The sequence below is a fragment of the Hoplias malabaricus genome, chromosome 7, assembly GCF_029633855.1.
Source record: "Hoplias malabaricus isolate fHopMal1 chromosome 7, fHopMal1.hap1, whole genome shotgun sequence".
In the NCBI taxonomy this organism is placed as follows: Eukaryota; Metazoa; Chordata; class Actinopteri; order Characiformes; family Erythrinidae; genus Hoplias; species Hoplias malabaricus.
Genome location: NC_089806.1, coordinates 16,495,241 through 16,522,031, shown reverse-complemented (window position 1 = coordinate 16,522,031; position 26,791 = coordinate 16,495,241). Strand labels below are relative to the sequence as shown.

The 26,791-nt window shown below is 38.5% G+C and overlaps 1 protein-coding gene across 2 annotated transcripts in view; it reads right to left on the bottom strand.

The window, feature by feature from the left end:
• The window catches only part of LOC136702251 (MAM domain-containing glycosylphosphatidylinositol anchor protein 2-like), a 224,236-nt gene that overhangs the window by 22,770 nt on the left and 174,675 nt on the right, over nucleotides 1–26,791 (bottom strand). For both annotated transcript variants that reach the window (XM_066677224.1, XM_066677225.1), the window contains exons 9-11: nucleotides 25,934–26,203; nucleotides 12,164–12,312; nucleotides 1,827–2,004 (exon numbers count right to left, since the gene is read on the bottom strand). In XM_066677224.1, the coding sequence (XP_066533321.1) occupies nucleotides 1,827–2,004; nucleotides 12,164–12,312; nucleotides 25,934–26,203 (597 nt within the window). The remainder of the gene's footprint in view (nucleotides 1–1,826; nucleotides 2,005–12,163; nucleotides 12,313–25,933; nucleotides 26,204–26,791) is intronic.

Sequence of the window (26,791 nt, the reverse complement as noted above, 5' to 3'; positions counted from 1 at the left end):
CCGTCTCTCTCTAACACACACAGCTACACACACACACACACACACACACACACACACACACACACACACACACATATAAACAAACAAAGAGCTGCTGTAAGTTATGTACATATGATATTTTAGGATTTTCTCACCACTGTTTTGCTAGGCATAATTCACTGATAATGATCAATATGTAATCTTATTCTCCTCAAGACTTTGCCTGTAACAACCAGTTTCTGTAGAAGCATTAACCTGTATCAAATGCTGAAAAAGACATTCAAGGTGTATTCTTTTTGGTAATGCACTACAAGAGCTGCTTGCATTTGGAATTATTCATTTATTGTCTGTAAAAAATTGTCTGCAAAACCTTCTCTCTGTTTGTGTTGTTTTTTCATTCTTGAACAAAACCTTATTTTCTAGGTTGCGTTAACGTTTCTTGATCAATGAATATTTCCAATGTATTGGGAAAAAATAAGTATGTCTTCAGTATGTTTTTTTTTTCCTGGCAAGTTTCCATTTTTGAAATACAAGGTTCTGTCATGACAGTTATAATATGTTGGAGTTCAGAGAATATATTTCTTTACACAAATCCATATAGGTTTAAGCATGACAAAGCAAAATTAATAAGTAATGCATTTATTTTCTTTCCTTCATTTCAGTTTAAAGTTATCAGTTCAAAATGATCCAGAATTTGGCCAGTTGGATGCATTCATTGCTGACACAGGTGTTCAATTGCATGCATAAAGCTTGTTTAATCTTCATAGAAAAGCATTGGCAAAAGAATTGAACTGGGATTCTCTGAGGCAGCTGCACATAAGCCTAAGGTTACCATACTCAGTGCCAAGCATCAAATAGAAGGGTATAAATCTTCACCCAGCACCAGGCTGTGCAGCAGAGGAACTGTTCTCTGGAGTGATTGAGCACTGTCCAATCTGGGTTGTGATCCAAAAGCAATCAGTCCCTATCCTCAAACATCAGTCCCTGTCTTCACTAATGTTTATGTACCTGAATGCAATCAAATCCTCACAACAATTTTCCAATATCCATTCTAAAGCCTTCTTGTTGAAATAGAGACTAATACTGCAACGAAAGAGGACATACCCTTGTAATACCTTTGATTCCTTAAAAAGAAATTTGGATGAGCATATTTAAACAAATTTTGCACATGATTTACAAACAGTAACAAACAAAATACATTTACTAGCATATCAACATTAGTGCTCTATTAATTCAACATATTAAATCAACCAGGTGAATAAACCATCAATCGTATCTATCTTAAATAATTTGAATACAAAGCTTTGCTACAGTTACACAACAACTCTTCTGATGTGAATTGGCTTGGCTTCCTAATTTGCCAATCCACCTTATATGGTGCAGAAACTATATTCTAGCAATCTGCAACTGCTGCAGCATTTAAGGTAGAATGAAAAGTCTTAAGAACTCCAGCTTAAACTGTCAATAGCTGGTATTTATATAGCTGGTGAGTTTGTTCTACAATGATGACAACAAGAGTCAATTGCATGTGTCCACAAAACATTTGACGACAAAAACCGGTGAGAATTTCTCACCTCGGTTTGTTTGTTGCAGTATCACTTTAAACTTAACCACTGTGGCTACAAGTTGCCACCTCATAAGCAATGAAAGGCCTTTTGGCATGTGCACTGAAATGAAAATTCTTCACTGAAATGGAACTTAAATTCAGGATGCAATTCAGCTGAAATTGCTGCACAAAAATACATTGTCACCAATGTGACCAGATCTCTCCAGCCCAACTTATATGTTGCTTTCAAAGTATATGTATGTGCTTTGAAGGTATGTGGTGGTCTACAGATAACACTCACCACTGTAGGTGACCATCCTGATGGTAGAGTCCCCCTCTCCGAATCGTGTGATGGGAGTGAGCCGCACCTCGTAGGCCTCAGGTCTGATGAGCTCTGTCAGGTTGTAGGTGATGAGCTCTCCTTTTTGAATGTTCCCTTCCACAGGAATCTCCTGCTCCCACCACCTCTGCTGCCCAGTCTGACAAACAGCAGTAAATTTATTGTGCTGTAATTACTATTATGATGATGATAATCACACAATTAAACACAATTACTCAATTTAACAAAGAGAATTAATGAACCACCCTAATAAACCCTTTAGTGATGATAATAATAATAATAATAATAATAATAATAATAATCTCAAATTATTTTACCATCTTAAAAAAAACAAGCAGTAGATAATGTTTTATTTTAAGAAACACATATATGTGAACTACAGAGAACCATAAAGGATGACCTCTTTCCAAATACTCTCTAGAATGTCCACAGTAAAGGAGACAACATATTCTTAGATTTCCACAGGAACACTCCATCATAATTTATACCATGACAGCCATAACTAAATATAATTATAGATTGCATTATTTTACTCATGCATTCATGGTAAAACATTATTTTCTTTGTGAATGCTTTCCTTCTCAATGCTGCATTTATGGCCTCCACAGAAATGCTGTACGACGAACAAGCCTCAGAAGCCTGTCATGACTGCAGTAGTCTATGGCCTTGTGGTGAGGAACAAGTGCTAGATGAGGCAGAGCATGTCTCCAGCTGGAGGACATAAAAACACTGCATCACCAGAGGATCAATTGTTCCTTTCAGACATGGCAGATGATGGTTCATCACAAGGCCAAGCAGAACCCAGATTGTGGAGAAAAAACCTTTCATTAAACCACAGTGCACAACTCTCAAAGAGGCATGCAGACCCAACTATTCTGGAGGTCTGCAGAACTGCATTACAATGGAATATGTCTTGAAAAGGCAATTGCTCTTGATGATAGTCTTTTGATTGGAACAGGAGCGTGGAAAAGAAAAAATTGCAAAAACAAATTCCTGAAGAGACCACCACTTATTCACTTTCTCAGAACAGAACCAGGCTTCAGAGGAAATTAACCCTTTGAAACTGGTGAAAAAAGCAAGTAACAGATTATTGTACCTCAGCCTAAAGCATCGGTGTACTATCAAAACTCATCAACAGACATTCAGGGGGGTCTTGTCTGGTTAGATGTTATTAGATGAGTGCGGTAGTTGAAGTTAATGTTTTAGCACATATAATGCCTCCCTGTTCTGCACATGAGCATTATCTGCGCAGAAATGATCTATTTGCAAACAGAACTATTTGTTCTGTTTTGGTTCCTGGTTGCATTACTCCTGTAATCCTCCTGCCCTCATGTTCCCTTGGTCATGTGACCATTCTTCCCTTGTGCCATGTGTCTTGATTAGGTTCCAGCTGTGTCTTGTATTGTATTTCTTTTTATAGCTTTATTTATCTTTTGTGCTGGTTCTGTTTTATTTTTTCTTATTTTACTTTTGTTTTAGGCCTCATCTAGGTCTTTGTATCTTTTTTGTGTTGCGGAGTCCTGAGTTTACTTAAGTTTCCCTAGTGTTTAGTTGTGTGTTGTCTTAGAACTATGACTGTGTGGTTGTCTTAGTTCTTCTGTGTCTTGTATAATTCCTTGGTATTTAGTCTCATTTGTTCTTCAGGTGAGTTTGTTTAGGTCTGTTAACCCTTTAGATCTCTGCCACACTATATCTAGCTTGTTCTCAGCTTGTCTCTTTTTTTTATAAATATTTAATGCTTTAGCCCATTTTAGTCTTCTGTCCCTGTGTTCATCAGACTCTAGTTTTGCCAGTCGTGTTTTTTTTTATTGTTTTAGTCTTTATTCGTAGTTCTCATCCTAGTCTGTTCTGTCTCAATTAGTTATAGTCTTAGGTCTTTCTTTGTATATCTGCTTTTATTGTCTGGGTCCTGTCTGCTTCAGTGTGTTTCTAATATAGCTTTGCTGGTTTGTGTATTCCTTTTTTTCATATTTTTGCATCTCCTGTCTCTGGCTCCCTATTCCCTTTCATGACAACGTCCTTATTGAAATCAATTCGTTTTAATATGTTTAAATTGTTATGATAATTGTTTTTATGTAATTAATAGCAGTACAATAAATCTGCACTCTGCATTTAACACATCTGTGGCCGTTAAAAATCAGAGCGAGTGGTGGGCTGTCCCAAGCATTCATTTCTAACCTTTAACCCAGAGTGCCCCAGGAAAGTGTCATGGAGAGTGAGATATAAGACTTTTTTTATTCACTTCAGCAAACAAAATTAGTCCTGTAAATGAAATATGATTAGAAAGTGATGAATAGTTGTGTATCACTGAATGGAACATAACCTTGTAATTCCAAAGTGGCCAAAACATTCTCTACATTCAGTGTAAATTAATGTAATAAGACTTAATTCCAAGTCATTCTGGACTTTACCTGTGGGTCCACTAATGAAATATTGCCACAGTGTAAACAGCAGATGGCATTTTCAATTCATGTACAACATGGAGATTCCAGTGTTTTATTCAGCTGCTAATGGCATTCACAACTAACATAGCAGCTCACTGGAACTGAGCAGCTCTGCTGCCAGAAAAAAAAAAAAATAAAAAAAAATAATAATAATAATAAAAAAAAAAAAAAAAATGAAAATTGAAAATTATGTCATGATTTTATTTATTTATTTATTTATTTATTTATTTAACCTTTCACTACTGCAGCGTTACCACTGATTGAATGCTTTCTCTGAAACAAAGATGGTCAGGTTGAAATAATTGGTGATAAACTGAGAGGACACACAATTAGACTTTTAATTTGAGTTAAGATGCAAAGGCATTGGGAGATAAGGGCCTTTGTTAGTCTGGGTCCACAGGTAAATGGGAAAGTGTTGTTTTGTAATTGGTAATCGCCCACATCATTCAGCTGGTAGCCCGTGCTTTCACTCACCACACACATTCAATCCTGCTGCTCTGACTGGAATGAGAATGAACTGGAAATTAAGCGATTAAAGACCACACGCAGCAGTTAGGGAGCAGATGATTTTGTTAAATGATAAAGGCCTGGTGCCACAATACACCATCACATCTAAAAACAGAGGGTAAAATGGTCTGTATTTCCAATCATATTGGAGCAGTTCTAGTACCAATCACTGTGCTGCTCACACTACACCATGGAGAAAGATGAAGTCCTTTAAATGGAAATCTGTGATTTCTTTTTTTAATAAAACTTGCCCTTTCCCATGGTCTATAAAACATGTATGCACCACTGGAGCATAGATGAGAAAGCTGTCCTGAATCAGAGGCTTTAAATCCCACCAAGGTGTTGGAGAACAGCATTCCTTTTTCTTTTTTTTTGTATTGGATAGCTCCTTTGCTTGCATTCTCATTGGATACTGTTAATTACAGCTCCCAGCTTCCCAGAATTCATTGCAGAGATTTTCATATATATTTGAAAATATAGAAGGTTTGCCTTACTGATCTGTCCTTGTCAAAAATCTGTCAGCATTTACATATGTGGGGATTTGTTTCCAAGCTGGGGGCTGCCATTGATCCCAAAAAAATTCAGGGCCTAAAATCAAGTAGTGTGCACTCAGCTTATTTTGTGTTATTAGATAGCCTGCAGACGTTAATCATGCGTAAACAGTGTGCTTTTTTGGTTGTAATTGGCCCTAGTTAGATTCATAGCAGCTTATTCTTGGTCTGCCATGTGGGGTCTTAGTCATCTTTGTATCCCGCGTTTGTGCTAATAACGATCTGTGATTCCTTTTCCCTGGACGAATCCCTGTTACCCTGTTCTTTCTTGATGAGGCGGCTCATAAGAAGTTTAGAAGGACTCAGGAGCGGAGGAATGTGATCAAAGAGCACAGCAGCAGAGGCGAGTGAGAGACGGCGTGCTAATCAAAGTGTCTTCGCCGCGATGCTGGAGCCTGCAGCAAAACGGCCCAAGTGTAATTAGCCTGTTTTTTGGTATTGATCCCACTCTCTGGAACCCTGTGTGCCCATTCCACAGCTGATTGACAGATCAATTGCTAGAGGAGCAAGAGGAGAACCGAGGAGGTTGTGGGGCATATAGGTAGATGGATGGGTGGAAAGAAAGAAGGAAGGAAGGAGCAGGAAACGTGAGAGAGACCATCTCAAGCCTGGCTGGAGCAATGTGATAGCAAAGGTGATTCTCGCTTTGTTCCTGCCTTTCAACTAAAGCTGCATTTCCCATTCAAGCCTGCCTCTCAAAAGGCCGCTGCTGATAACAGGAGAGGGAAAAAAATAAAATAAATAAATAAATAAAAAATCATCCATTATGGAGCCACGAAGCCCAGCAGCCTTCAGTATTAATTCAAAGGCTGTGGCGAGGGCAAAATGATAATGAGTGTGGGGGAACTGTGAGGAACAGGCTGCGGCTCACTAAAAATAGCATCACATCCCTCCACGTGCATGGCTTACTGGTTGCCGTGCTACAGCACAGTTTTTTTATGCGCCTGGGGCCTGGAGACATTTATTTATTTACGAAGAAGTAGATGAAGAAGAAGAAAAAGAAGAAGAGGAGGAGGAGAAGCAGCTCCTCTCTTCACTGCAGCAAGCGGCAGCCGTCCTTTTTCATTCATGTTCAATCATAAGAGTTCACTGCGAGGGAGCAGGGGAGGATAGAAGGAGTCAGATAGTTGATCTTAAAAAAAAGGTGGTAGTGGTGGTGGTGGGGGGGTCGTCAAGATTCAATTTCTCTCTGTGCATGAAGCAAAAATAAAAACAGCAAAAAAAAAGAAAGAGCAGATTACTTCAGTCAAGAATGCTATACGTTCTGCTACTGACTTAGAGAGGGGTCATATGCAGCAGAGGCTTGGCCTAATTGGCCTTGAGTCTGATGGCCAGAATGTGTGGACACTCTAGACACATGGATGAATGTATAAAAGTTCAGCACCCCTGGTCAAATTATGTGTTTTGGTGATTTTCTAAGAGACACGCCTTATAAAGGGAGCAAGGAAATTGTATTTCTTACAGAATGGATGTGCAGCTTAAGGGTGAAATGTCTGTCAATATCTTGGTCAATATCAATATCTTGAAAAATATATGATAATATATATATATATATATATATCCATCCATCCATCCATTATCTGTAACCGCTTATCCAATTTAGGGTCGCGGGGGGTCCAGAGCCTACCTGGAATCATCGGGCGCAAGGCGGGAATACACCCTGGAGGGGACGCCAGTCCTTCACAGGGCAACACAGACACACACACACTCACACCTACGGACACTTTCGAGTCGCCAATCCACCTGCAACGTGTGTTTTTGGACTGTGGGAGGAAACCGGAGCACCCGGAGGAAACCCACGCGGACACGGGGAGAACACACCAACTCCTCACAGACAGTCACCCGGAGCTGGAATCGAACCCACAACCTCCAAGGCCCCTGGAGCTGTGTGACTGCGACACTACCTGCTGCGCCACCGTGCCGCCTATATATATATATAGGCGGCATATATATATATATATATATAGGCGGCACGGTGGCGCAGCAGGTAGTGTCGCAGTCACACAGCTCCATATATATATATATATATATATATATATATATATATATATATATTTAAATTTTAGTTAATTAGTTAACATAACTTCTGCAAATAAACAAATAAAAATGGTCAGGACCCCCAGAGCAGGTATGATTTGGGTGGTGGATGATTAGTGTAGGTTGTGCTGGTAAAAGTGGATCAGACACAGCAGTGCTGCTGGAGTTTATAAAACACTCACTGTCACTGTTGGACTAAGAATAATCCACCAAACAAAGATATCCTACTACTGTCTACTGTCTCTGACTTTACATCTACAAGGTGGACCTACGATATGTGACCCCACCGTTGTCATCTCAAATCATATCTGCTCTGTGCTGGTCACATGGGGAATCCTGAACATTGAAAAACAGGGTGAAAGGGGGAAAATAAAGTATATATCTCCATCTCATTCTGCCACGAGAACATTAGTGAGGTCAGGAACAGACGTTTGATGATTAGTGTTGGTTCATAAACTCCATTCCAAAGGCACTGGATGGTGTTCCATCTCTGCAGAGAATACAGTTTCGCTCCTCCACAGCTCAGTGTTAGAGGGCTTAAAATTCCTTGAGCCAACATTTGCCATGGGACTGTGACATTAGACTCGGAGCTCTAGAGCGTCCTATTCTATACCTTGGTGCTTTTCTGGGGAGATTATACAAACATTGTGCACAATTTAACGTGTTTACATGATATGCATACTTTTGCATACAATTGTAAATGAACTTGACCTTTTGAGCTTTTACTCTTTGATGGCATTTGTATTTTTATTTATTGAATAAACTGGTTAAGTTCCCAGAATATTAAAATAATTCCGCTAATGCTTGGACCCCTGTTTCCACATGATGATACTAAATTTCTGATGTCTACTTGCCCAGACAATCTGCCTCACAGCTTCCCCTGTCACTCTTTTCTTCTGACGGATGATTCTGCTCCACAGCTCCCCATTTCGCATTACAATGTTCCTTTGGTTGCACTACACTGGCAAAGGAATCCATATTTCATGCAAAGTATACTTCCAATATTACAGCCAAATGAACACAAAGATTTACCTCTTGATTACCTCCACCCCTGAGAAATCCCCCACTACATTTTAGAGAGAAAATAGCAAAAATAAAAAAATCAAGGCATGGAGGAAAATCAGTTCTGACATAAACGTACTAATATAATGCCATTAAGTTTATTTAAAACAATAACAATAACACAAAGTTTCATAATATAAGGTTATTAAATAAGCACTAATTATTGCTTAAGGACAAACATTGCATCCATATCTCCTCCTCCCTCTGAGGTACAAATGCTGTCCCATCTGATTAATCCACTCCCCTAATTTAGGATTAATGCTCCCTACTTATAATTTTAAAACTTTTATGACTTGCGTTTAGTGCATTAGACTAAATGATAGACTATGCTTTTTTTAACCTTCTGAAGCATTTAGTTCCCAGTCTGCATTTACCATAAAAAAGAGTAATCACAATTTTGTGTATTTGTAAGGACACAGTATTTTACAGTCTCCATTTATTATTAGTGAATTCAGCTATTCAAGGTGCACCTATGTTGAAAAATATTATAAAATACTTGCCCAATGCCAAGTGTCAGCTAGAGTGTTATAAAGCCCCTCATTGGGTTGTGGGGTCACACTGGCAATGTTTTCCTTTGGAGAATATACTAGCACTAATGAGCATGTCAGCATCAGGTGCTCTAAATTATACACCTTTGGACACACAGTGCATAACAAAGCTAGATAATTCCAGGTCAGTGATTCAGGTTTTAAGGTAAAAGCTTATTCGCTATAGTTTCTTCACAAATGCTGACACTTTGAGTAAAAATATTTTCTTTCCCACCAATGTGTCAACCAAGAAGGAGAGAGAGACACAGAGAGAGAGAGTGCTCTAACCCTGGCCATCAATCACTGTCATGAGCTTATCATTGGGAGACTGTACCTGAAGAAAAAATACAGAGAGTCTGAGAGGGGGAGAGAGAGAGAGATAGAGCAAGAGTAAAAGAAGGAGTATTAACTCCGGCTCCACTCGGAGTTCCTGCCTTGCCGCAGTGGTGCGAGTTATTACGTGAGAAAAAGAAGAGAAACATTGGCTAAGGATGTGTCTCTCACACATCTGCTGCTCCAGATAGATCTTCAATGTCTCAGTGGCTCGGTTTCTGCCATGAATTTGATCGTGCTTAAAAAGGTCAAAGGAAGTCTGGTATGTTTTCATCAATAGTAAAGGTGAAAAAAGTAGTAAGCAAAACAGGAAAATAGACATCCATTTATTTCACCTGTCAATCATCAGAAAACACAGAACAAAGGAACTCAGCACTCAAGCACAGTATCTGGTAAGGGTTTTATTTGTAGGCTTATTAATTTTTCTTAAATTGGTTTCTTATATTAACTTTCTCCCTCTCTATTTTACAGAGCTATTATATAAAAAGATAAATATTTGCTGTCTGAAAATGTTTTTTGAGTTGTAATGAACAGCCATTGTCTCGATGGGATGCCTTGCTATGTTGGTAAAGTCAGGCAAAACCCTATATTCAACATTAGGAGCACCAAAATGTCATCATATTATTGAGTGTGATTTCTAACCTCTTTTCTCACTCACATACATTACCCCTACCATCTGTGGTAAATATGCTAGTTCACATATTCATAGTGCTGAAGTAGTGTCTAGAGTGAGATTTCCTGGTTTACAGGCTTGGAAATCCTTCTTGAAATATTTTTAACAGTTGCAGTGGAAAGGCTGAAATTCTGGCTGTTAACACTAAACCAATCAAAGTAGAACAATTTAAATAGCTCAAATCAACAAATATAGCAAGGGGTTTCTTCTCATAATTTTCAATGGCTACTGCAGTCTCAGAATTATTTACCCCCCCGAACAGAATACCTCATAAGACACATATTTGGACATCATGTGTCCTCTCAAGCAAACCTAATGCAGCTAATCGAGGGCTTCATTAGTTACATCAGATGTGCTTGAGATAAAACACAAACACTTGGATTAGGTGTTTGTTGACTGTGACTTTGGTTGTGTTTACAGGGAGATGAAAGTGGCTCGTTGGAATCCACTAAAAGAAATCTGAGTTTGTCCATATTTACTACAATATGTCTGCAATACACACAAGTCCATTTTACATATGCGTCCCAATAAAGATATTTTTACATTTCTCAGCCATATTGGGTATAAATAGTGTTATCTGTGGTTTATTTTTTACTGTTATCATCAGAAAAATATAGTAAAAAAAAGAGAAAAAATGAGCTTTTTGGAGATATGTGTTTGTAATGAGACAGCGATGATATACTAAACACTCAAGGTCAACACTGACCAATTGCACAAGAAAATTAAGTTCTAAGATGCACAAAACCATATAAATAAGCCTGACATTTTTAGATACTGTGGTCTGTGGAGGGCATGACGTATTCAATCAAGTACCAGGAAATCCTAGGAGAGAACCTCATGTCTTCGGTGAGGAAGCTGAAGCTTGGGCATCATTGGACATACCAGCAGGACAGCAATCCCAAGCATACCACAAAGTCCACCAAGTCTTACTTTTTCGAAGATGCAACCCCTAAGAATATTAGTGATCTGGAGGCCATTGCCCATGAGGAATGGGCTGAGATTCCTCTGGAACACTGCCAAAAGCTGGTGTCTGGCTATGCATCGTTAGTGGCATTTTTTTTATTGAATTTGGGGAAACTATTATATTTACTGTGTTGATCTATTTAAATTGTTCTTGTTCGATTGGTTTATTGCTTATAAATAAGGTTAATTTTGCTAATAAATGGAATTTGCCCTGGGGGTTGAATAAATTTGATTGAAACTGAGGACCTTAGATCAGAGACTACAGTAGCAATCAAAATTGGAAAGCACAGAGATTCCAATGTTTGTATGAAGTACTTGTGTAATTAATTATTATTTTTATTCATTTATTTTGTATTGTAGTGAGAAAACAATGTAAGAAAGCAAGACAACAACATAAAATTATAAAATCTCTCAAATTAATGACAGTGTTGCACAAAAACATTCTACATTTCCTTTAGATGTAACTAAAATAGAAAGGAGTTTATACGTATGAGGACATTATTTGCTTTGGTGGAATTTCTCCTGATGCTAATACATTTTGTTTAGTTTTATCTGCCTCACATTAGATCAGTTCCTAAGTTTTACCCGAGGAACCCAGCTGCTTATAACATGTGGGCACTGGTTAAATATTATAATCTTATTAAATTTAAATAGTACACATCTACAGATAATAATCTAGCATAGATTTGTCCATAAACACTCTTCTACTTGTGAAATTAACCAAATCATAAAACATGAAATATGGCCTGTGTAAATGTTAGGGAACATTTCATGATTCTGAAAATATATGTAGTCCACAGAAAAACATGTAACTAAATTTTTGTGGACTTTTAGGTTACTGCCTGATTTGAACATAGTAAGTCTCCTTCAGATTGAACACTTTTTAATGATGATTGAACAAATAGATATGCTCCAATAGATATTACATCTAATAAAATCTTTACTTTGACTTAGACTGGAAGTTAAGAAGGTTTTTTCTATTCCTATAAAGTAACTATTTTTTGAGATACATTTTGCTTTGGATAGCGATGGAATGGAATATTGCTGCACGTTTTACATACCACATTCAGGTTTGCTTCTTGTAGAGAATGTGTTAACAGATTTGCATTTAGAAAATCAACAAAACCTGTAACTAGGGGGTTCAAACTTTGCCATTTGTCACTATGAAATGATTAAAATGTGAATTGCAAATGTTGTTTACCTGACGTATGCCCAGGCGATAAGCCATGATACGGTCCACTGCATCAGGGTTCATCTGGGTCCACTGCAGCTTGTAGCCATAAACTCTCGGCCGGTTCTGCCACAGTGGACTGTAGGTGTCGTAGTAAAACTCTGGAGGATATGCTTTCCCTGTAGAGGAAGAAAACACACATTTCACCTCCCCTTTCACTACATAAATGCTAATGTTTTCAGTTAATATGCAGAAACCACACTAAAAATCCCCAAAAACCTCAGGGAGAGATAACCCCAGGGAGCATGCTTTAAATCAAAGAATGTGTCTGAAGCACACCTACTACATAACACCCTTTTAAAGTGGGCTTTGAACGGTGTCAACTCAAAGAGGGTCAGTCAGCAGCCGACATGAAAAGGTGGCTCTTCTCTTAGCGATTCCTGTCACAAATGTCAAACATGAGCTCCAGAGGACTCTCACACACACCATCTCTGTTCTTTTCCATAGGATTTCAGTCATCCAGTTGATTGAGTGCTTCATTGTACCAGCTCCAGAGGAGAGTGATATGGAAGAAAAATATTTGGTTATATTTATTAGCCTATACTTCAATGATTAGACTAGGAATGAATATTGCTGCAGGGATTTGCGTCACCTGTATGACGCATTTATGTAATGAAGGCTGTATAATAAATGTAGAGAATACTGCATTCACAATTTTCACTATAGTTTTAAGCTACAATGCCCATTAACCCCCCCACCCCCACCCCACCACCGAATATTGAATATTAGGCATTAAGAAGTGGAAATACATAAGAGATTACGAGGTTAATGGAAACTGTGGGGTTATCTGAAGTTTCTACTGGTGGAATTTCTGCTGATTACATTTTGGTTAAGGGTTTTTTTTTTTTTTTTGCGCACGTTGTGTGAGAGAACAATAGCTGCAAAAACATTAGCTCCAGTGGACTTGGGCACCATCTCTACTCAGTTTCATAGGATTCCAGTCATCCAGGTGGTCAGATCATCTAGGAGAGTTATTGGCTTCATATCGGGTGTTGAGGACACCTCAGATAGAGCGGTGAGAGGAGGCAGCGAAGGCACTGACATGGAAGGATGAGAAGTTGCTGATCTCCGCAAGCAGCCTCATAAACCTGCCACTGGTGTTTATGTCAGCCATGACTTATTAAGAGGCTGTGGTGGGCCAGACACTTTTTAATGATCTGCAGATTTCCCCTGCAGGCTGAGAGGAGGGCCATCTCCAGCCCATCAGGAGCACACTTGTGCACATCACACACGACACACACAACAAAAAGAGAGGAGGTGAGGTAAAAAGATTGCAGGTGAGGTTTAAAAAAAAAAAAAAAAAAGAGAGAGAGAGAGAGAAAGAGATTCATGTCTGAGTTTTACTCAAAATTATGTTCAGTATTTTCAAGCAATATGCAGGAGCAGAGAGTTTATACAAATCTAATCTTATCACGAAAAAGAAACCAAAACTTTGTGCACCTTTACAATGAAACAGTGCACAGGGTTGTGTTTGTGCAAGTCATTCAGGGATGAGCTGCGGTGGGAACTGATTTGGAACTTACCCCATAATGTGTTTTTAATGGAGGTGGGAATTGTAAAAGCAATCAAAGGCAATTCATCACTGATGAAGGATGCACACTGAACAGTAATGGATTGCATTTACTTGATTCTGGTGCATACATCATTTCTACATTAATAAAATATATTTCAATAAAATTATTCTGTCTTTCGTTTTAGTTACTTTTGGCAGTAATTGTTTTACTTATATTGATTAGAAATACAATTCTAACAATGACCAATATTTTCTCTCAGAAGAGCTTGAATTCTTCATGGCAGGGACACAACACAGAGCTGGAAACATTGCTTTGTTCAGTTTTAAATAATGTCATGCTGGGGCTTGCCATTAGAAGATGGGTAAACTGCACCCATGGTATATGGTATACACAGAAACAGCACCAATAACCCTGTGTGCGATTTTATTTTAGGAATCAATGCATGGCAAGCAAACAGTTTCCACAGCATTAAACCATCACTAGCTAGAACAACAGACCCAAGGCAGGTAAAGTCCATGGATTTATGTTGTTTATGCCAAATTCTGTCCCTATAATCTTAACGTTAAGACAGAAATCAAAATTCATTGGACCAGGTGACATTTTTCCAAACATCAGCTGTCTAGTTTAGGTGAGCTCAAGACTAGCGTAGTCTCAGTTTCCTTTTTGTGGCTGACAGGAGGTGAAACCAATGTGGTTTTTCACTGTTCCAGCCTCAAGGTCCGGCATGTTGTCCATTTCAGAGATGCTTTAGACATGTGCTGTAACCTTTGTGTCAGCTACAACTAGTCTAGCCATTCTCCACTGACCTCTCATCAACAAGATGTTTCTGGCCACAGAAACTGTCGCTCACTACCTGTTTTTTGCACTGCTCTAGGCACTGTATGAAAGCATGAAAAGCACACAAAATCAAAAGATTTTCAAACACCAAACCTCCCAGTCTGGCACCAACCCAGCCTGGCACCAACAGCCATGACATGTGACAGTCACTTGCTCACGTCCCCCTACTGTGATGTTTAATTTGCACGCTAATTGAAGCATCTGCATGATTTTATGTATTTATTTTGGTCAAATGTGTGTTGCATAAATTGTACATACTGTAGCAGGTTCATGTCTTTGCATGAATTCCACTTTTACAGTATGTGGCAGATGTTCATTTACAGAATGACTTCCAGAATATAAATTAAGTTACAGATGAAAGCTAATCCAGTACTATGGTGTTTCTCACTACTGTGCCAGATGAGATCTTTTTCAGTCTGCTAAATAATTAACTGTATAACTTTACTCTATTTGATATATAATGAATTTCCATGTATTACCCATTCCATGTATTAGCTATGCTAAAATTGGATATGCACCTTAAATTTTGCAATATTCTGGGAAAAAAAATCACAGAAGCATTCTGCTGTAGTAAGTATTTGATTCAATAACATACAATAAACCCATTTTGAATTGATACAATTATTACAAAGCTATAGTACATGTGTCTTTAATAAAGCAGCCAAGATAATTTATACCAATTTATTCTGGTATAAATGACATGCTTGTTTGAACTGATGCAGATTCAGTGCATTCACTGCACAGACAAAACATAAATGAAAACTAGTAAAAGAGACTCTAAGCAGACAAATTACAAACAAACAAGACAAGACAGGAAGGCCAGAACAGCAGGAGAAACATGGGTAACCTGCGAATAAGACCTTCACAAGGACTAGCTGCAATGAGAAAGCATTTATAGCAAGGTTAATGAGTGACATAATGAGCTACATGTATCAGTACTTGGGGGATGCAGAGAGCTGGAGGCTTACAAAGATCTATTCATAACATAATTGTTTGCTTTTGGTGTTTTTTATTTTTTAATTTTTGTTTTTTTTAAAGCTCAATTGTTTGTGAAGATCAAAATTTCCATCCATGCATTGTTTTCTGACTGCATTGTTCTACGGTTAATTAGCACTTAAAGGTCTACAATCATTATTATTGTTTGGTTATACATTTGATTTACTTTACATTATCATTTAGATTAATTACCCATGTACACATTTAATTCCATGTTAAGTTACACCATGCACTACAGTACATTAATATTTATAATAACAAAAAATAGTTATAATATACTCTCTTGTACTTGCAAAAACAAATGTAATATTAAATGAAGGTTTAGAATTACACTCAGTTTGTCTGAATGTATTGAGAGTGACAAATTTAACATGTACAAAGAGGTTTGTATTTCCACTTTAACTTTGATTTTAACAGAACACTTTAACTTTGAATAGCTTCTTGATGGTTACACATGCTTTAGGACCTTCAGTTACCTTTTGGGTTACCTTTTCACAGTGAAAAGAAAGAGCACAAACATCTGTTGAGTTTTTTAAAGATCTGAAGCAGTAGTTGAGTTTTTTTGTTTGATCTCACAAAGATGAAAGCTTTAAAATGTTTACTTTTATGTGATGAACACATTTTTGGTTGTTTACCATTTTGTGCATTGTTTTTAGGAATCAATTTATAATGAACAAAGGTCCCTGACTTATGCACTGTATTTATTTACCATGGCCTGGTTTGCTTAAATCTGCTTTGGGTTTCACATAAACCACTAGCTGAAGTTTTTAGCCCTCAAATGACACATCTGACAAGTAACCATTTTTAATTTAAATCTACCTTAAGGTTGAACTCCTACCTATCTGACACAAAGAAGATTTTACTTTCATCTTCATTCTGTCTCACCACCCACACACCTGACTTTTTTTTTCTTCTCAGAAAAGTACTTTTAAGATCAATGTGGTTGAAAAGTGTCGATAATACGAGTCGAGAATAAAAATGGCAACAGTCTTTGTCATTTGTTCAAGCTCTCTTAATGCTGTGAAACTTCAAAACTTCTTTCAGATCTTAATGGATATTAAAAAGGTCACAGCATTCGTAAGTGGCAGAGATGAATAGAATTGTCAATGAAAATGTTTTTGCAATATAATTGTGTATTTATTTATTAAAACTAGAGCTTTGAAAAATCTCATCCATTAAATGTTAAAATTGATCACTGCTCATAAAGGTATGGAGAATTGTAGAACACATATATCTGAGTAATCTCATCTTTAAAAACAGTTTATCTCCCTGAACATCAGGGCAGGAGGTGTATGCAATATCTAGTATATGAGCTAAGTAAGAGCTTGATTTTCTTATTGTCTTGTCAGAGGTACTAGACTCTGGACCCAATTTTGAAGAACTCCTGGGGAGAAGAAAATGCAAAGAGTAAATCCCCTGTGCACCTACAGCTCACTGCATGTGTGAATCACGCTTCGTTTTATGTGCCTGGCTCCGTTTGGCTGAAAACAAACACTATTATTCAGTGCCGCCAAAGCCTCGTGGGGAGTTAAGGATGTGCCGGTGCTTTGTTGTGTTTGCTGTGGTGATGGGGTATGTAGAGTATATACTATTAAATGTTTATTGCATCTATTCTGCAGATGCAGTGAGGTCCTCCATGGCCGTGCGAAGGCCATTGAGTTATTAGAAGACTTGTTGACTATTTAAAAGAATATAACTGCACAAACAGAATGTTTATGAGGCAGAAGTGAGTGAACTACGAACAAGAGGGAATGGGAATTGGGAGAAGAAAAACCCTCAGTAATCTTGAATTGAATTCAAACAGAGAAACGACCACTGATAAAAGTTTATCATAGAAAGCCTTATAACTTTAAAAGAATGAAACTGTGGGTAGACCAGAAAATTGTAAATGCCCTCAGAGAAATATCTGTTTAAAAGTCAATTATCTGGGGAGTACCCATACATTACGATTAGATTAAAAATGAATATATTGCATGTTAATAAGTAATAGTCTTAATTAATATAATAAAAACCTGTTGCCATATCAGCTTTGAATTTTCAAGGCTTTGACTACACACGACACCTATGAAAGTGCTGTTGAAATATCCAGCACCAAGGTTTTCAAAAGTCTGCCTGCAAACATGCACTCGCTGCATCTGTGACGTCAAAGGCATATGCACTCTCTGCCACAATGACAGAAATGGCACAGTGGAACGGTTCTGTTTGGTGGTCTCTGCTTAACAAGTCGAGAGGGATCTTAAAAAGGTGTCATCTTTATTGTGTTCTGGTGCTATATATGATGACAGCTAGAGAAATTTCATTGAATATGCTTTCTGCAGCAGAGCAGAGACCTGCTGTTTCTGCTAATTAAACAGAACCAACAAACCTTATTGTCATGTTTTTGTTGTTTTTTGTTGTTGTTGTTTTTTAACTATATAATCACTATTTCATTCCATTATTAACAGTACAGAGTAACTATGTATATGATATGTTTAGTAGACATGTGCCCTTTGTAGCGTGTATCTTCTGTTCCCTCTCTCTGTCGGTTGGAATGTGCCTGGTTAACTTGTGTATCTCTGCAAGCAGAAGCTCTTAAAAAATAAAGCAGTTTTTGTTAGTCTCAAGTCTTTTCCTGAGCTCGTATACTCGACAATCAGTATGAAAAAGATAATGTCCATTCAGTGTCTTATAACCCAACAGTACGTGGTTTGTCTTTGTTTATCACAGTGACAAGCGTTACTCGTGGTAATTAATTTTCTAAATCCCTGTGTCATTACTGAAATTCAAACAGAACAAAGCTAAGTTTTTATTCTGTGCAATTGTCATATCCTTGTACCAAATTGTTGTTACTTGAGATTAATTTGATATTGTACAAATATGAGGTAAATCTCAGTGTTTTTCCATTTATTAAACCACAGTTGTGAAAAGTTTTAATAAGATTTTTGTATTAAAATTAAAAACAAAAATTAATAAATACAGGGCAGCATGGTGGCGCAGCAGGTAGTGTCGCAGTCACACATCTCCAGGGGCCTGGAGGTTGTGGGTTCTATTCCAGCTCCAGGTGACTGTCTGTGGTGTGTTCTCCCTGTGTCCGTGTGGGTTTCCTCCGGGTGCTCGGGTTTCCTCCCACAGTCCAAAAACACACATTGTTAGGTGTCCATAGGTGTGAATGTGTGAGTGAAAGAGTGTGTCGCCCTGTGAAGGACAGGTGCCCCCTCCAGGGTGTGTTCCTGCCTTACGCCTAGTGATTCCGGGTGGGCTCTGGAACCACCGCGACCCCCAACTGGATAAGGGTTACAGAATATGAATAAATGAATGAAGAATAAATACAGCTAAAACCTAACTAAAATGTAACTAAATTTAAAATAATGTGCCAAAAACGAAATTCTAAAGTTATTAAACATGTTAGAAACATATTATAAACCCTTCATGATAACACTTATTTTACACTAGACGATAAACTGCTTTAATCAGTGTAGTCTTTCATCAAGCACGCAAAATAAAGCACCAGCGTATTCCTCAATAGACAAAACGTAATACAGTTTCCATGGCAGAGAGTGCATTGAAATCATGAATAGGCTGGCGGTGCATGTGAGGCAGTGTGCAGGTCTGCAGCCAGACCCTTTTCAAAATTTAGCAGCAGATAATTTAAGTCTTGCAAGTTGCAAGAGTGGATGTTTTTTTTTTTTTTACATATTTTTCAGCACATCCTGCAGATGCTTGATTGGATTGTGATCTATTCGGGTGTCAAATGAATACATTGACTTCTTTGTCATGTTCCTCAAACCACCCCTGAACAACTTTAGCAGTGTAGCAGGAAATATTATCCTGATGACAGATGCAAATTCACAAATTTAGTTAGGGGATAGTTGAGAAATGAAAAGCTATAAGGGCAGCAGAACACTGCACAAAGCATCACACTCCCTCCGGTGGCTTGCTTTCTTCTCACAGAGCATCCTGGTGCTGTCTCTTCACAAGGTAAATGACACATACAGAGCTGGCCATCCACATGATGCAAAAGAAAAGTGATTTCTCACATCAGGCCTTGTTCTTCCACTGTTCCATGGTCCAGTTCTGATGCCTATGTGCCAAATTTAGTGCTGTCGGCAGTTGACAGCAGGAAGCATGAGCACTTTGACCGCTCTACATCCATGCAGCCCCATTTTCAGTAAGCTGAGATGCACAGTGTGGTCTGACACCTTTTTACCATGGCCTGCCTGAACCTTTCAGCAATTTGTGCTGCAGTAGCTCTTCTGTGGGATCAGAAAAGACAGGCTAGCCTTTGCACTGTAAGCTCATCAAGTTCTTGGGCACCCAGGAACCTGTCTCCTATTGTTCTTTCTTGGATCACTTTGGATTGGCATCAAATGCATAATGCAAACTTTGCTCAGATCTTTATATTTAGTAATTTTTTTTACTGCTTCCAACATGTCAAATTCAAGAACGGAATGTGCACACACTGCCTACAGCCGGCCTCTTGAAAACTGACACTGTAATGAGATAATCAATGGTGCTTACCTCACCTGTCAGTTGTTTCAATATTGTGGCTTACAAAATTGCTATTTTAAATAACTGCTTAAATAATGGTAAGTTTAAGTTGTTTTTTCTTTCTGCTGAGTAGTTAGCATTTTGAAGATTTGAAGAGTTTGCCCAGCAGTGATATATGATGAAGAAAATGTCCCAAGGTTTGAAAGATGATTTGTACCGCTGTCAATTTCTTGGTAAAAACCATTCCCTAGCAGAGCACAGATCAATTCCACTTTTGGGATTTGGGATTCAGGTTTAAATCCCCGCTGTCTTGGGCGCCAGCTCTCTCTAGCGTTCTAAAGAATGCAGTATGCAACTGGGTACACTCGCTGGAAGAGAAAGATGGCATTTTATTCTCTTGTTGCTAAGCTACACAGCCGCCAAATGGACATCTGCACGGTTGCGTTGGCAGCGTCAGGCGATTAGTGTGCTCCTCTAAGCGTATTATAGCACGCCTGGTGGTGCAAAGAGATGTGGAAATGAGGAGACACTTATATCGTACAATATATGGGCCTTATTATGGGATAATATAAATCTGCACACCAAAACAATTTCTTAAGTAATGTGTTTTTGCCGGTGCTGCATGATGCAGGTTTGTTTGGAGGAAGAGAAGCAATCATTTGAGTAGCAGAGTGTGTCTGTGAAAAGATTGATGACTGCTCTTAAATTCAGCATATGTCACGCTAGTGCTTCGCTGAACGCTTTATTGACTTCCAGTCATACAATCTCTACACAAGCATTAACCAGCGGATGTATCTAATTACACATAATTTACCTTCAAATGAAAACTACTCTAGCATCAAATTAAAGTCACCCCTATAAAACAAGGTTTAACCAAACCTGGCAGAATCTCAGCCTGTCCCAGAAATTGAAAACAAAAATCATCTGCCTGGCTTTTGTGGCCAAAATTGTGAGGTGCCTCTGAACCTCACTACATTTAATACATTAATCAGCTATATGTATTAGGGATAACATTCCTCATTGCCAAGCTGTTGTTAAAATATTAAATTTTTTATGTTTAATGCAAAATGCTCAAATTCACTTATCTCATACTGGCAGCGTTAGACTTCCAAGCACATGTCTCAGAATGAGCAAAACTACCTCTTAATATAAATAGATTTCAACGGATGTCCTTAACATTTACTACTTCAATTTACTTTTTACATTAACTACTTAACATTTTTAAGACATAATTTATTGTAATTGTCCAGAAGTGCATTGGAATAAAACTTTTCCTGTTAAAGTTATGGTGTTCCCGTCTCCTGTAAATTTCCCACTGCAAAGATACAAAGTCCCTGTCAGAGTGATGATATGCAGTCAGGGTGCTAGACTGAGGAGCTCAGAATATGCTGCCATACTGGCAGGGCTAAATGTCCAAAGCCTTCAGTCCAGCACTGCAGATGTCCGCTAAGTCTAGCATCTAGCTCCACCGAGTATCCACTGTTAAGGCTGGGCTTGGCATTCTGCCTGACCGTACACAGTATGCCCCCTCTGGCATGTGCTGCTAAGCAGATTTACACACTGCCTTCTGATCTTGGTTTAAGCAACTTACTGTGGCACATCTCAAAGGTTTGGGCTTTCTTACTGTGTCCAGAGTTTGACCTAAAGAGGAGCACTTTAACAGATTGAGGTCTTTGAATTTCTGAGGTGTTCTATGGAAGCCTATTTCCACCACTTTAAGCAGAAAATATCCATAGCCATTTACTTAACGTTTCCATTATTTTGACCTAGTATGACAAACACTATATGGTAGGGGGTCACCAATCTCATCCATAAGGGGTGGGTATGGCTGAGTTTTTCATTTCAACCAGTCAGGCGCATACCCTGTAAAACTAACCAAGTGTTTAAAGACTTTCCTGATTAAACAAGAAGACTCAGGTGTGATTCTGCTCAATTGGAATGAAAACCTGCAGCCCCACCAACCCTGTCTGAATAAGATTATTGACCCCTGTTATGTGGCCATATATTTTCAAACACCTGATCATCCAAAATGTCTTTTAAAATCTAGGGCATTAAAATATGTGCAGTAATAATTTATACTCTTCAAAAATAAATAAATAAAGGATTTCCCAATAAAGGTTTAATGTTGGTAAACTGCAGTGAGGTGCTGGATGGGGCTTCACTGTTCTAGAGAGCTGTTCCTTGGCTGTACGTTGGGGAGCTTTAAACCCTTACAGGCAAAGCTTGGAATTAAGTATTGTGACCTTAGGCCCCAGCACTTTCCGTTTTTAATTATTATATATTTAAATAAATACTGATCACCTTTAAGATTAAGAGCAAAATTTGCCTTTAAGAACACCCTTGTTAAGATGGGATTCTTGAAGCACACTATAAATAAAAACTGCTGCTGCTGTGCAACCTTTTATCATAAAACTGCTGCAAACATGGAAATGCTAATACAGCAGCTGCACATGAGCTTCAATCAAAGCTTCTTCAGATGTGATCTTGTTTGAGCTGTTTCCATGTATTCACTTCAAGATCAGTATTCCTCAGGCAGAATTTTGAGTATGATGTATCTTTATTTATTTATATACAACATGTATTTATTTATTTATTTATTTATTCAGCAGCATTGATTGTAGCTTTTTTTTAAAACCTGGATTGGGTTGATTCAGCAGCTCACACATACTGCGAGTACAAAACAGAAGCCATTACGCCTACTGAGAAAATGGAGTAGGGGAGTGAGGGGTGCTTCTCTTGGGAAGGCTTCAGGTACAAAGTGGGCCAGATTTTAGGGCTAATCAGGAGCTGGAGTAGACCAAATCTCTGGAGTGTGTGTGTGTGTGTGTGTGTGTGTGTGTGTAGGCCCCAGTAACTCTGGCAGCTACCTTTGTGTCCAGATGGTGAGGAAGGAGAACGAGGGGCAGAAGTGGAGCCGCTGAACGATGGCACATAAACCCTCCGCCCAGCCGCCTGTCCACCCAAAGCAAATAGCTGCAGGCTGTCCAGATCTGCTGTACCTGCAGCTCACTGATTTATGCTGACCACTGGGCTCCACATCCATCTCTCCAGCTTTCAAAAGCTCACCCCGCCGCAGGAGAAGTCTCTTCAGTGGTGCCATGCCACATTGACAAATGTTGGGCCACCCCAGAGCTCAACGATTGAGGAAAAATATGGGATGTGTTTCAACACCTAGTGAGCTGCCTTGCTTCCTACTTCCAACATAAGCCACTGTGAAGATAGGCAACTTTTTTACCAAAATGCCAGCTCTATAGGAACTGATGAACTAAAAATCAAAGTGTAATAACACCAATCAATTTGGGGGTTAGGGAGGGGGGAAGACCCCTTACTCACTGATTAAATATCAAACGAACATCTTTCAGCCACCAACAAAAATAAATATACTGAATTTAACTGGACCTGGTCAATATCCATTTTATCCAAGTTCTTGCAACAGAAACCGTCCAAATCCAATTAATCCAGCTAAGTATGTTCAAGAACAATAAACCCCTGTAATAACTGCTTCACCCCAAGAATGGTCTTGAAGTGTTCAGAACCAACACAAAATCACTGAGTGCAATTTAAGAACACCCCCTAATCCAGGCACCATTTCATTACAGCATAATTATGTATTTATAATACAACACTATGATCTGAGAAGAGAAGTGGATGATACAAAAATAAGTAATATATATGTCTTATATAATTATTTCCATAAATAAACATCCAGTCAAAACACATTAGCACATTGTCAGAGAACTGCACTATACGTCTGTACATGCTGTTTATTTGCTTAAAAAACAAACAAAGAAAAAACAAGAAATTATATTTAAAAAATAGCAAATTCAGGGTCGCGGTGGGTCCAGAGCCTACATGGAATCATTGGGCGCAAGGCAGGGATACACACTGGAGGGGACGCCAGTCCTTCACAGGGCAACACACAGACACACACACACATTCACAGACACACACATTCATTCACACCTACGGTCACTTTTGAGTCACCAGTCGTGCGTTTTTGGACTGTGGGAGGAAACCGGAGTGCCCAGAGGAAACCCATGTGGACACGGGCAGAACACACCAACTCCTCACAGACACCTGGAGCGGGAATCGAACCCACAACCTCCAGGCCCCTGGAGCTGTGTGACTGTGACACTACCTGCTGCGCCACCGTGCCGCCCTTTGCTATAACCACAGGTTATCATTCAGGTTTAGCTGTTCCTGAGTCTATGCATCTCCTGCAGATATCCAAGGAAGTTCTAGCCTCTTTCTAACTCTGAAGGCTGAAGTAGCCATCATTTCACAACCCCTCCTGCTGTCACAGGATGCTGGGATCAGAGATGTGATGCACTTTCACTGCTTTCCACACAGCATGTTCCTTCTTAGAAAGCCATCACCAAAGGGCTTTAAAAAGGAATTATTATTATTATTACTATTATTTTTTTTTAAACACATCCAGCTACCCTCTTTCACTAAGCTGCCACATGTCATTTAATATTAAGCCAAGCATATGCAAACTGACATGGCTCTTATTGGAAAAATTCGCAATTTAGTTTTGTCAACTATAGTTAGTTGTGCATTTTCCATCCATTTACTCCTTATAAATTACCAGGTCCTTTATATAAGGAATGCCATCTAACACAAATCATTTGGTACGCGAATAACAGGACTTTTCAGTGCTTGGAATAACTCTGGTTTCAGATAATAAAAGTTAGATAGGCCACTAAGAAAGGCCGTAAGTAGCTGGTGTTAAGGTACCTACGTTTTTATGGCCAACTCAAATCTTTTCATGAAAAGACCCGAATGCCATAAGAAATTATGATATCATTTGAACAAAATGACAGGTACATCTTTATCCATAAGGAGTGCTTAGAGATCATCATCAGTGCCAGTGCTGGGGCCAGCAGGGTTGTTGTTAATGGTATCAGTGCATCTCCATTTAAAATCCATTAATTCATCATTAGAAGATCTTCACAAATTGGTTGCAAAAATTAAAATTGTGTCATTAACTGGTCAAGGTTAAACAATCACAGTTTTTTCTAAATCACCATTTTAAATGGTCTACTTGGTCTGACACTGTCGCCAACTGCAAAAAAAAAAAACAACAAAAAAAAGAAAAAACATCATGTTTAGTGTTGCACTGCTACAAATGGGTAAAACCTGCTGATCCTTAGGGTGCTAAATGCTAAATGAGCTAAAGGGCTACTATTAAACGAGTAATGGTGCTTTTGCTTGCTATGCAGCATCCAAGTGAAATTTCAAATACTTGAACTAACCTAATCCTCATTTAAAAGCATTTTTATAATAAAGCAAATGTAAAGTTTTGCACACCTCATATGGTAACTTCAAGTAAGTGCAAATCTACTCTCAAGTTGCTGGGCTTTAACTGTGAATTGAGTCTGAGGTTGAGTCTCAAGTCTTTAGTTTAGTTTCAATTGTCTGAGCTGGCTTTGCATTGTATAAAAGTAAAACCACTAAAAACCTGTCAGGTTCAATGCATCTTAAAATAATTAGTCTTTTATTACAGAAAGACCTTCAGAAAGGAGAGAGAAAGGATAGCACTGAAGCACTACATGTACCAAATGCAGTGTTTACAGGAAAGAACTTGAATCAATCTGGTCAGTCTGTAATTTGTATAACAATTTTGTCTAAATAAGTATTGTGTATTAGCAGAATATTTCCTGTCCAAACTACAAGCTAGTCTGCTTGTAGGTGTATTTATTTCATGTTGAAATTGCACAAGTATTACATATCAACTCAGAACGTACAATTTAGGGCAAACCCAAGTGCACTTGTAAGTAATTTTAAGGCAATTCCAAACTCGTGAGTCTGTTCAGAGTGATTTAATGAAGGGTCCAAGTTAGAAGACGATCATTTAAGGGAAGACTCATGGGTCATTCACATATATAAATAAATTACACATTAGTGATAGAGAAGGAGATCTTACCTGTGACCAGGAAGGTGCAGCGCCCTGCCCCGGCCTCATTGATGATGTCGCAGGTATATTCCCCGTAGCCCTCTCGGGTCAGGGTCCTGACTGTGTACTCAGTCTCGTCGCTGGAGTCGAAGTGTCCGGCATGGAGCAGACGAGATCCCAGCCTCCACTCATAGCGCAGCACTCTTGAGGGATGAGCACGTAACACCCGGCAGCTCATCACCACCGGCCGATTGAGACCTTGTCGGACCTCTGACCAAACAGGCTCCACCGCCGGAGGGTCTAAAAACATACATGCATGCGCACACAGAGCACAGTGCTCACTCTCACAGAACACTGCTTTTTTTTCTTACGAAACCAATTACACGCATGAAGTAAAAATACTGAAGAGGCACAAACTACTGGACCCAGTAGAAAACTACAGTTTTTAAGAACAGATTAAAAACCTTTTTTCTGTATGATGTAATTTTTAATAATTAAGTTATTACTAAAATAAAAAAAAACCAAAAAAAAAACAAACAAACAAAAAAAAAAAATGGTTTGTCATGGGTTTTATTTCCAATATTGGGGATGACACCATGCTACAGCCATAAGAGTTCTTGGGCAAAGACTTCCAATACTACATCAGTCTCCTGTAACATGACATAATTCAAAATGTAAGTTGCTCTGTTTAAGAGCATTTGTCCAATGTTATAAATATAACTGTAAACTGAAAACCTTTAAATAGTATTACACTTAAAATAGTTAATAGATAATTTTTTTTCATACTGTATTATTAATATTTTGTTCTAAGAGTGTAGAAATGCATCTATTATCCAGAATTGTGGCTTGATTTTACACATACTAAACAAACAAATACAATGTTTAAAA